Raw genomic sequence first — 12,440 nt, 5'->3', positions numbered from 1 at the left:
GGGTCCCGCGGGCGGGCGGGCGGCCCGGCCGAACGCGTTCCTGCTGTTCAGCTGACTCATACTGAGGCATCTTCTATGTGAGCTGCAGCCCCGAGTAGCGTTGTGCCGTGCGGAGCGGAGATGAGACCGCTGCCGTGGCGCTGAGCGGGGGAAAGGCTCTCGCCTTTGGAACGGGAAAGCTGTAGGGCCTGTGGTATCTATCACACAGCCTCGAGGATTCCTGTTGTCCCAGTTGCCAACCTGCCAAGTCTTACCGCTGTGCTCTGCGTGCTTTTTAAACCCGGCACTCAGTAGTATATAGGCATTAATACGGCTTGATTAATTTTCAACTACAGTTATATGTATTTTGCTGTTCAACTGGGTGCTTTTCTTTACAAGCACCCCAAGTTCAGGTAGCAAATCTTCTGGGCTTTTTCAAGTTCATACAATCATAGAATGGTTAGAGTTGGAAGTTAATTGATAGCTTGTAATACAGGCACAGTTAAAACTATTTTTTATGTGTTTAAATATCTGTTGCATCAGGACCATGTGACTTTAAGCAATGTTATGATCTTTGATCACGAGCATAGCGTGTGCTGTAAAAATAGCAGTCTGAACCACAATGTATATATAACACGGATGAAGAAAAAGGCTTTATCAATTCTGTGCAATATAGGCACTCGCTGTTTATGAGAATAACCAGCAGTGTGTCATAACTGCTTAGCTGTCTGCAGGGGTTTATTTTTCCCCTTTTTTCATAAAGTCTGTGCTCATATCAGCAATTGCTGTGGTCCCTAAGGGCAATATACAGTTAGTGTAATCCACTCAAAATTACAAGCTTTCTAGAAATACCTTGTTAGGAGTTTCCTACATCTTTTTTTTTTTTTTTTTTTTTTTTTTTTTTTTTTTTTATATTCTTCCCCTCTCTATATGTGCTTTTTCGTCACAATATGTAAACACTAAATCAGATCGAGGAAATTAATCTCAGGTGACCGTTGCTCCAAGTCATTCAAGCTTAAGCATAAAATCAAGAAGACTTTCACCCGGTGTTGAGATAACAGCTGTATACCATACAAGTTAATAAATGGCAAAGCATTTGATTACATTTCTTCTGTTACTAGGACATGAATGATTGACTCAGGATACTCCTTCAGTATCTGGAAGATTAGATTTTGATTTAATGGTGGATGTTGTTTTAAAGAGATCAGTGTAACTGAGATTAATACAAGGAATTCTGCTTAAATCAAGAGGTACCTCAGGTACTTTGCGAACACTGGTAATAAGATAGCCCTTAGTTACAGAACAGCATACTTACCCTGAAATAGCTGTATACCAGTTTGCTCCTTTCTGTTTAAGTCCTGTGGCTAAATAACTTGCCAGTTAGAAGATTACCTTAAACTCTCTGTCTTTGTTTTAGTACAACTTCCCCAGAAGCTGAGAATCTCTGTATCTCAAATAGTTTCTCTTGTACCTTCTACAAGGTCCAGGGTGATTTCTTTGGTTGGTGTTTCTGTTTTTACGGTGAGGCAGTGTGGTATGGGTTTGACTGTAACTTGCAGACAAAGGCAGATCCATCTTCCCTATGGGTAAAGCAGTCTGTTGCCCCAAGAATTGCAAGGTTTGAAGGGACCTGTTTTCCCATATAACTTGTAACAGACTGTTCTTACTCCCTACCACCTTATTAAAAAATTCCTTCACTAAATTCTTGCTGTTACACAGAAGATTATTCTGGAGGTTGTCTGTGCCTGCACCTCTTTGTTTTGTTAAGCAGAAGTTGTTCAGTGGGTCCACAGCAATGGCTCTTAACTGTCACTGACTTATGAGCACCAACGCAGAACAAGTAATGTGTTAATAATGCTGCTGTAGCATGGGAGGTCTTGGCCAACATGAAGAACAAAGGCCAATGTTGAAACCTCTTACTGGCACTGCTTTTACTGGGAATCTATGAGGGTCAGCCACTGGACTTTGTGACTTTAAACTGCTTTTCACCACTCTGGCTTCTGTTGTAAACGTCTTCCACCAGTTACTGTTTATGGCTCAACTTGGTTCCAAGTTTCTATTTACAGGGTGTGATTTTTAGATGCTGTTTTGACTTCTATTTACAAGATGACCATTTCTTTTTCTCTTTTAGCTTTGTACTTGTGAGAAATGGGGAGTTAGCTAATTGCAACCCTTATGTAATCAAAATATAAGTATAGCACTGCCTGTAAAAGTGAATTAGAAACACACGCTGCACCCAGCCCTTCCAACTTAGCATAAGATTATATTTACAAACATCAGGGCAGATGATAAAATTTGGTATTTGCAAAATGGAATCCAAGAGATAATACTGTTTATTTGCCTTTTCTTGCTTGTTCTTTAAGTATTTCAAGTAAATAGAGGCTTTAAGATCTGAACATTTAAAAGCTAACAATTCTGTTGGAATAGCAGTTAAAGCACCCTGTAGGTGAAGTAGTGACTTCTGTAGTCTGTCAGTCTGGGGGGTTCTGTTGATCATTTTTGTTTCTTGTTTGTTTCGCTTGTTAAACTTTTTCTCTGCTATGCCAACAAGCTGCATTTGGCTTTTCATAGGTTTGAATCAATCTTTTGATTACTTTTTGTAATGGCCTTCTTAGTAATATACCTGTGAGGACCTTTGTAGATGTTCAGTCAATTATAGTTTATTCTTTTGTCTGCTTTATACCGTCTTTATACCTGTTTCCTGGACCTCCAGTAGCAGCTTCTCTTTCCCTACCTCTGTGTGGTCAATTCCGTTTATTTTCCTCTCTAGGATTTGAATGATAATTTTGTCTTTAATTTCCTGGACCAGAGAATGGAATCATAATGCCAAATGGGGACATGTCTACACCAAAATTTTCTTATTTGCTTCCAGCTTACTCCTTTTTTATCCTCTCCCTTTTTTTTTTTTTGTTTTTTTTTAAATTATTATTATTTTTGTATTTTTAGCCAAAAGCATAAGCGGAAGTAGTGAGAAAACAAATTAGATAAAAGCAGTCATGCCAACTGTTACTTCCCTGGCTGTGTAGATGTAGTGCTATGGGCAGAAAGAAGCACTTCATGAAAGGTCTGCCCTGCAGACTGCCCAGTGGGGGAGCTGTTCAGATGAACATGAGGAAATGTGAGATGTGATAACCGAATATAAGTGGAACACTTCAAGTTCCTAAATGTATTTTATCTCTTTTCCCCCAGATTCATCCTTCTTGCACTTCCATGAATCGGATTGTGACATAGGAGGGGCTTCATCTTGTGAATCTGTGCTTTCTCTCAACACAGAAAAAATTCTGGTATGCTATCAAGAATATAATGTACAAACCAATTTTTGATAGAATGTTGAAGTTGCAGATCACTTTAGCTGCATAACCAGTTAGAATGAAGATCATGCAAATAACTGCAAACAGAATCTATTAATCAATAGGCATAGGTCCCTAAAAGGCTTACATATGAATGAACTCAAGCTGCTCGTGAAAGTAGTACTGCATCATGAATCTGCAGGGCTATCAGCAGCTTCAACTAATTGAAGCTGATGTCTCCACTGAAGGCCCACCTTCATCTGGATTAGTCTACTAATGAATATTTTATTCTTAGGGCTGCTGAAAAAGGGAAAGGTGTTAGTTTTTATCCAGATTAAACCTAGGAGTCTTACCACAAAATGCATGCGTAGGAGTGATAACTTGCAATCGCTATAGAAATAATGTGCACAGACAATAGAGTTAGAGGCTTCAGACCATGTTTCACTAAATGTGATGACAGCATCGTATGTGGAGAATATTCTAACAAAAGGCGAGTTGTCTCTTGGTAGAGACATTTTAAGAGGATTATTTTGGAATTTGTTTTTTCTTACAACACTACTGTTAACCTCTTGATCCTGAACAAATATAATCTTCAGTCTACATAAGAACACACAGGTTTGATGTTACTTCTTCAGTCCAATATAGCCACAGACATTGAAAATCTGCAAATGATTCCCATGTGAATATGCAAAGAAGCCTTGGCAAAGCTGTAGATTGTATTGGCTATGGGAAGCGTGGAAACAATGTTCTAATTTGAAGCAACTTCTGCAGAGGTGGCATTTGGAAATAAAACTACTCTACTGCAAATCCACTAAGTCAGTTACTTAACTTGAATATTCTCCTTCATCTGGATATTGGTCAGATTTCTGTAACTTTGGTACCAGTAATTCTTCCTAAAGCAGTGAAATGTAGATTAGTTTCTAAGAAATTTCCCTGTTTCAAAAAGGTTTTGAAGAGAGCAACAATTGGGAATTGGTGCTGTGAAAAAATTCTTCTCATTTCTGGAAGGCAGAATGACTCCCAATGTTTGCTTGTAGAACTGCAGGATATGTAACCTGTAACTATTCAGAATTTGTTGAATTGGCTGAACAAAGTCTATATTTGATAGAAGGTCATTATTAAAAGGGCAGCCTTTTCTACTCTAGTATGGCACAATTAAGTTAAACTTGTCTTTATTGCTGGAGCGATATTCTTCCCAGCATTTCATTTTCAGTATTTCACTCTTCTGTAGTATCCTTCCCTATGAGGACATAAAGGAATAATGAATGGGATAAAGAGTATAAACTGTCATCTGAAACAGCATGTGTCTTATACTTCCAAAATTTCATGTTAATATGTAATAAAGAAACATCAGCCACTGGTAAAATGATGAAAATGGCCTTTCATTGAAAAGGTTTGGTTAGCCTTACGTTAGAGAGGAAAACAGCAGCACCTGGCTGAAGAGCAGTTTTTCTCCCTGTGTAAGGCTAGGGATGAATTTGTTTTCAGTTACCTTGAGCAATCACATTAGTCTTAACTTTTTGATTTAAGGCATTCTGTGAGGGATTTAAGACACAGGTTTTCTTTTAAATTCTGTACTGTTGTTCACTGAACACTTAAAAACATGCAAATGATGTTTTACAGAGTCAAGCAAAGTTGCTTGCAGAGCAGAAACGATTTCCATTTGCTACTGATAATGACAACACAAATGAAGAATTGGGTAAGATGCCTTATATAAAGTTTGTGCAGGTGAATTATGTGCTCATTATTAGCACTGAATGTTTTGAAACTAAACTGATGATTCCTCAGTAGTGCTTTAATTTGAAGCGATCTTAATAAGCCTGAAAATACAGTGAGTTTTCTCTGGTCATATAAAGAAAACGTGCATCTCTTCCTTAAAATCTTTTCTGCTTCATTCTCTGGAATTCTTCACCATGTCTGCTTAAGCAAGTGTTCAAAAAGCATTTTGATTTAATCCTGTTGAACAGTCTCAGCTGCTTCCTGCTTCCTTTTCTCTGTAATTTTTGATGACTAAAACTATTCATACATCCAGAAATTTTTACTGATGGAATATGCTTTCTATCAAGCATAGAGCTAATATTCGTCTTCCCCTTTCTACACACTCTTCCTGTCAATGCTTATAGGCTTTCTGAATTGTGTCCTTATGCAAGCTGCTGGCTGATGTTTTTTCAAAGCACATTCAGCACAGAAAATGAAGGCATTTCAAATAGAATAACAGGAAATACTTTTCTCAAAGGACTTCAGGAAGGATTTACTTGCACTGCTTCTCCTAACTGATGTCTTCTATAGGAAGCAGAGGTATTATGAGACAGCAAAGAGGTTGTTGAGGGTGTATGCCAAGGAAGGCAGCTAACTCTCTTACATATAAGACCAAAGGGAGACTTTATGCATAAGTTGTCTAATGAAATTAAAACAATTTAGTAGTTTTTTGTTGACGTAATTCCTGCCTTCACTGGAAAATTTAGGCGCTTAATCTTTTTTTATATTCCTAGCATACCTAACTATGTTCATAGAACCCTGCAGGGAATACTAAATTTAAGTCCAGCAGAAAATATTTTAGGCTTTTAGTATATGCTCTGTAGACTTGGAAGACTATGCCAGAAGATCCCTATTCTCATGTTTGGCATGTAGGCAGGTACCTGCCTACCTGCTTTGTTTCAAGTATGTCATAGTGTGAGGAGCCTGAATCTTTCTTGTTTGTGCGTGATGCTTTCAGCTGTTCTGAGGGAAGGTAGTGTGAAATATATGGGGCATCCTGAAGCAAAGTTGGTACCTAAATACTAGGGCTAATGGGCCACTGTTAACCCTAGATTTTTTCATAATGAAGTACTTGTATTTTTGTAGTATTTAATTAAAGAGGAAAGATTAATCAAAGCAGTAAAATTTAAGAAGCTAATACTGTATCAGCTGCTAGCTGCCAATCACTTGCCACAGTTCTACAGAAATAGTCTATGACCTCCTGTGTTTAACCAAGAGTCTTGGATAAACAAAATAAACTCATTATCAGCAAGACAATGAGTCTTCATTACTTTGCTTCCTCCACTTTTTTCGTTAATACTGGCATGGTTGAGTTAATTTTATTTTACATGCCAACTGTTCTGTGTTCTGGGATTGGAACTGTAAAGATGATACTAAGAACTGTGTAGTCTTGGAGAAGAATAAAATGAGGAAAATTCAAGAATTCTTCAACCTGTCTTTCACTCTGCAGATTTTCTTTCCTTTTTTGACAATGCTATGTCTCTGTACCAAGTGAAGCTTTTTATGTATTGAGGAAAAAGCTTATATTGCACACAGTTACTTCCTTCTGCATTCTAGAATTGCTCCAAGAATGAGTCAAGCTCTAGATTTATAAATTTCTTTCTTCTCTTTCATTTAACTTTGTTCTTCCTTTAATGAACAGTGCTTAGTGACACTGCCAAAACAATGTGTGTCTGCCTGCATGAAAGATAAGTGTCTGTGTCCTATTAAAAATACCTTTGTTCCAACTGGCTTATTTGTCTTTTCTCATGTTTGAATAAATAATTAAGCTGATAGGTGCCTCTTCTGCCCTGTCTGTATGACTGCTAAACCTCATTAGGAGTATGGGAAAGGTGAATTCCAGCTCTTAGTTCCACTGTCAGCTGCTCATGTGAACTGCCTGGGGAAAAGTTGTACTTCAGTAGCTCAAGTCCTCAAGATACTTGGTTTCTGTGGGCAGTGTAGACAGATCTTAGTCCAGAGTTAAGAACTGTGAGAGAATAAAACATGCAATGTGAAACAGTCTTGAGATATTCAGCTGTCAGAACTCAACTTCAGTCATGCAAGCACAACCACAGCTTTCCAGTCTTGTAACTTGACTGTATTTTTATATCTTGTGGAGATTACAGGAATATGTTTCTAAAACAGTGATCTGTTTCTTTTTCAAACACTTGTCTTCTATTCCAAAGCCAGGGGGATATGCAAAAACTTTAAAGCTTTTCATAATTTTAATATTGGTAAAGATTCTGTAGTTTACAAATTAAAATGTATTAAAAAAAGTATAATCAGGTGGTTTTTGCTGTTTTATTTACATTTGTAATGTTTTGTTAGCAATTGCTTACGTTTTGATTGGCAACGGCTTGTATGATGAAGCCATACGACACTTTTCAACAATGCTGCAGGTAAGTTTTCTGTTTGGATCCCTAAAAATCACTTTATGCAGTTATCCATTACAACATATGGCTTTACTAAAACAATAATTCAGTTACGGAATATAAAATGAGAATAATTATTTTATAATTTTTCTTTTTTTTCTTTTTGTATCCTGTAAGAATACTCCTTAAAATCAGGTGATTCAGTGTCTTGGTTTTTTGCTGAGTATTTTTCTCATTTGTAGGAATAATCATTTTTTGGCACTGGCAAAAAAAAAAAAAAGCATCTTCAAAAACCTGGCTTGTGCAAAACTGAAATGCATTTGACCACCCTCTTAATGTGTAGACTGAGATATTTTAATGTGGACTTTTTTGGGTGACAGCATGTTGTCAGTAACATCAGAAAAAACCTGACAGATCACTTATGAAAGTGGCTTTAATGATGATAAATGATCTTGTAAGCTGGATTTATCCTTCAGTAGTATTTGACGAGTGTAATATATAAGTAAAACGTAACAAGTACTTCAACATAATTTGTTTTTCTGACCAAGGTAAAGAATGCAGAATCTTCTTCTGTGAAGTAGAAGGTAACCGCTCCTTTTTTAAGGGGGAAAAAAAAAAAAAACGCAGCAACCCAAACAGTTTAAAAGCTTCAACTAAGGCTGTTTTCAAAATACTGTATTTTTATAGCTAAGAACCTGAGACTACCATAAGTATGGACCTGCTTTTTGATCTAAACTGCTTGTAGTACACAAATACAAGCTGAAAGTAATACTGAAATACTAGCATGTTTGGAGATTTTGTTTGGTTTTAACTGAAGTGTCGTATGGCTTGTACTTCAATGGAGTTAAAGCGTGGTAATTTAATGGAATTATTCTAAAGAATTTATCAGAGGATCAGAATGTTTTTGTTGTTTGGTTTAGTTGTTTTCTGATCTTTGATATTTTTGTTTGTTTGTTTTTAATATGAAGATTTTTAATTTTTTCCCCTGATGAGAGCACCTGCTTCAAAACCCACTGGACTTATAAAGAGGAGGCATTATATTAAGAAGGAAAGAAACATTATATTAAGAAGGAAACATAATATAAGTGAAGATATGCAAGATACAGTGACTAGAAAGATGTAAAAAGTGTGTATATAATAGAACACCTCTGCAATGCACACATCTCAGTTGAAATGAATATCATGCTTATTCTGTGCCTGAAAGGCTGTGAAGTGGTTATGATTGTTCACTCTGTCTTCCATAAGGCATATGAAGTGAATATTAAAACATTTAACAGAACAAAACAGCCCTGCTTAGCCACTGTTTTAAAAGTAAGGAAGTTACCTGAAGCTGACATTGGCAAATGTACACTTGGAATGAGCTCAAGTCTGGCAAGGTGCTGGCATTAGTGTGCCACGTATATGTTGTTTTGTCAATGAAATAATTTGCTGCTTGGCAGTTGTCTCAGTTAAATGAAACCAGGCCTATGCTACAAACACTTGTAGCACAGCTGTGTTGGTTGCAGGCGTGAAGATGGTGTGATTCCTGACTTTTTCAGGGAAACTGACTGCATTGGCATTGTTGTTCCAAGAAAAACAGTTTTGCTGTTGTAGTTATTCAAATTTGAATAGAAAACCGTGTCTGGAGTAAATAACATTGCACAAGTAGATTTACTATGCAAAATGCGTCCCCTTAAGTACCCCAGTTGGAAAGCCACAGACTTAAATCTAACCCCAGGGAAGTTTGTTTGAATTTTGCAAAACTGTTTTGGCAGGATACCTAGCTGAATACAGATTTCATTAGGATGTCACAATTTCCTGCTTCCTAATTTTAAATCTCAGATTTAAATTGCAAACAACACGAGTTTTGAATAGCTGAATTCTATGTTTATCATCACTTCAGTGATACTGGAAATCAGATAATATCAATAAGGTTTCAAATAATGAAGTTTGAACAACAGACTATACTAATGTGTGCATAGCTTCTGATAGGTGGTCACTGGCACTATAACTGCACTCTGTTTAGCTTATTTGCCAGACAGATACTCCAGAACAATTCCAGTAACTTGCATTGGAAGTTGTAAGTATATGAAGGTATGGCCCATAATACAATCAATTTCTTTGGCTGACAGCTGTGATTGTTCATTGCTTACTACTTAAGATCAGCAAGAAATAATACATATTGAAGAAAGTTACCTTAAAAAAAAAAAATACACAACCAAAGAGCCAGCCCAAACCCCAAACAGATGCAAGCCACAACTGATTGTTGTGTTCATGTTTAATCTTGACAGGAAGAACCAGAGTTGGTTAGTGCAATTTATGGACGAGGGATAGCATATGGAAAAAAAGGACTACATGTGAGTAGAAAATTATTTAAATTAATTTCTGACTGAATTATTTGAATCCAAACTATAAGAAGACCTGTAACAGGAGGAACCAGTCTTGATAGGTACATCCCAAAGTCTTTGTGCTGTCCCGACAATAATGATGCGTCCATCCCTTGGTGGGTGCTCCATAGGGGGAATCTGGTGGATCATACTGTTTAAGCCATGGGCACATTCGCTTTACTGTACTATGGAAATGAAGCAGGGTTGCCAAAGGAGAATATAGGCACAATTGTGTGTGGTGGATAGTAACACTGGGAGCCACAGCCACTTGGGAGAGTTTTCTAATGAGATTGTTATATCACTGGTTTGGAATTTATTTTTTTTTCCCCTACTAAGTAACTGCTTCCAACCTACAATTTACTGAGGACAATATAAAAATTTAGATAGGCAAGATGCTGGTGGCATCTACCCATTTGCCAGTACTACTTGGTGTAAGTTACAGACAGCACTAGACACTTGCTAGTGGGTGAGGGTGCGCCTGTTGGAGCTCACACGAGAACTTGAGCCAGCTTTGCTGCCAGGAACGGTACCTATGGAGCCTTAAACCTAATGTTTATTCATAGAGTTTTATGAATAAAGTTAGAGGTGCAGCACAAAGATGACGTGTACAAGCAAAGTTTATTTTTCTTATTTATAGCAGATAGGTGTTTTTTTTTTCCCAACTGTTTGTAGAATACCACATCTTAATGTTATTAGCAAAGGTGTGAAGAGTTTTTAATGTAAACTGATAACTTTCAGAAACTTAGGCAATCTATTTGTTGTTGTGCTTCAGTCTTCAGGAGTATATTACTTTAAGTATGCACAGTTGTTTACCTTATTTATTTTTCTCCTTTTCAGGATATGAAAAATGCTGAACTTGCTCTGTTTGAGCTCAGTAGGGTGGTTAGTCTAGAACCAGATCATCCTGAAGTATACGAACAGCGAGCAGAAGTGAGTATTTTTTGTGTCTTCAGATTTTTTGAGAAGTTGCAATTGTACAGTGCTTTCAATTATATCTTCACTGACTTAATGACTAAAGCTCTTATCTGTATTTTTCTGTGAACATTACTCCTTTAAAAATATACTTTGCTCTCACACAAAAATATATTTGCTCTCGCACAGTGTAATTTGTGGAATGTTTATTTTGAAAATGAAACACCATATAGAGTTACTATAACCAATAGAATAGCATATATTGTGTCTAAGTGTTTAGTTTTTGACATACTATACAGGAGGATTGTGTGGTTTTTGGTGTTTGGTTGTTTGGGGTTTTTTTAATATTACGAATCAAAATATCGCTTGAACCTTACCTGTTTGCACTTAGTGTCACCTTAGTAAATATATTGTTAGGATGAGTTGCTAAATGCCGAGCTTGTAAATAATGAGTTTTTAGTCAAATAGTTTGGGTTTATATTTGTGCATATAGGTTAAATATAACTCAGATACACAGATATTTTTAATTTTGAAAATCCGGTTTTGTTTGTCAATTACAGAATATAAATTTTAAGCAGTTTTGTAGACAAATCAAACCCATAAACATTTATTAAATATTATTATATTCTTTAGTATTAATTATTATAATTACTGTTAATGATATTAAATATTATATTACAGAGCATACTGTGTAATGTTAATTGTCGTAATATGAAATTGCAATTCACAAGTTTCATGGGTTTAATGATTTGTTAATACATTTGCTAATAATCTTGATCTAAAAATGTGAAAGGCATTCAAATAATTGGAAAATAGACCATTTTCCTTTGAGGGGAGTATTTTTAAAAAATAAAAAGGTTTGTGAGAGTACTTTAATTCCATTTTCAGTTGAATATATTGAAATAACTTGAAATAGAGTATTTTGTTTTGGCTGAATTGTTTTTATTTGGAATGCTAGGTTTCTGCAAATGTTATTGGTGATATTCAGGTACACTGAATGCAGTTTTCTTCAAAAAAATATCAGATTTTCCCCTTGACTTAAAAGCAGTAAGTACGGAAATTTATAGTAGAACTTTCTAGCACATATGCTTACTCTGTTTCAACTGAATCTGGAAAAGAATAATCTTCATATTTCTAAACCAAATCTATTCAGCATGTTTGCTGTATACTGGTTTTGTTTTATACTTTCAGATATTGTCCCCACTAGGACGAATCAGTGAAGCATTGTCTGATCTCACCAAAGCTATTCAGCTACAACCATCAGCACGGCTCTACAGACACAGAGGTACCCTTTACTTCATATCTGAGGTTAGTAGGTTTGGGGGGGTTGGTTTTGATTGTATGGATGTTGATGAGTATTTTGCTGTTGTTGTTTGTCCCAGTTGTTACTTTTGTTCAAGATCTTCTTTCCTATTTAAAACAAAATAATAACAAAACCCCTGAGTTCCCTGTTGGCTTTGACAGTTCAGAGGTATTCTTCAAGCATTTCATCTGCATATCTGTTTCATACAGGGAATCAGAGGACAAGTACCTTGTATGCACATCTCGGATTGTTTTATGTGTTTGAGGAGTGGGATATGGATAGAAAATTGACTTGGTTTATAACCTACAGCTGTATTTCAGAAGTATTGTTAAATACGAGTCTAAAAGGAAAACAGGGCCAAGGCAGTGACAGCGCTATACACTTAAAAAAACCCAAACAAACCCGCATCACACAACAAACCAACCAACCCTGCAAGAATGCCAACATCCTCTTTTGCTATGTAGTGTGTGTGGTGTTC

The 12,440-nt window shown here is 36.4% G+C and overlaps 1 protein-coding gene across 1 annotated transcript in view; it reads left to right on the top strand.

Moving 5' to 3' along the window:
- Window positions 1-3,168: 3,168 nt before the first annotated feature.
- TTC13 (tetratricopeptide repeat domain 13) overlaps window positions 3,169-12,440 on the top strand; it is a gene marked incomplete at its 5' end in the record, with an annotated part of 35,825 nt that continues 26,553 nt past the window's right edge. The window contains 6 exons of the mRNA XM_010024147.1: window positions 3,169-3,263; window positions 4,893-4,968; window positions 7,338-7,408; window positions 9,652-9,717; window positions 10,585-10,677; window positions 11,851-11,967. Of these exons, the coding sequence (XP_010022449.1) occupies window positions 3,169-3,263; window positions 4,893-4,968; window positions 7,338-7,408; window positions 9,652-9,717; window positions 10,585-10,677; window positions 11,851-11,967 (518 nt within the window). The remainder of the gene's footprint in view (window positions 3,264-4,892; window positions 4,969-7,337; window positions 7,409-9,651; window positions 9,718-10,584; window positions 10,678-11,850; window positions 11,968-12,440) is intronic.

The sequence above is a fragment of the Nestor notabilis genome, unplaced genomic scaffold (assembly GCF_000696875.1).
Source record: "Nestor notabilis isolate BGI_N333 unplaced genomic scaffold, ASM69687v1 scaffold21541, whole genome shotgun sequence".
Lineage (NCBI taxonomy): Eukaryota > Metazoa > Chordata > Aves > Psittaciformes > Psittacidae > Nestor > Nestor notabilis.
This window is presented reverse-complemented; position numbering and strand designations above follow the sequence as displayed.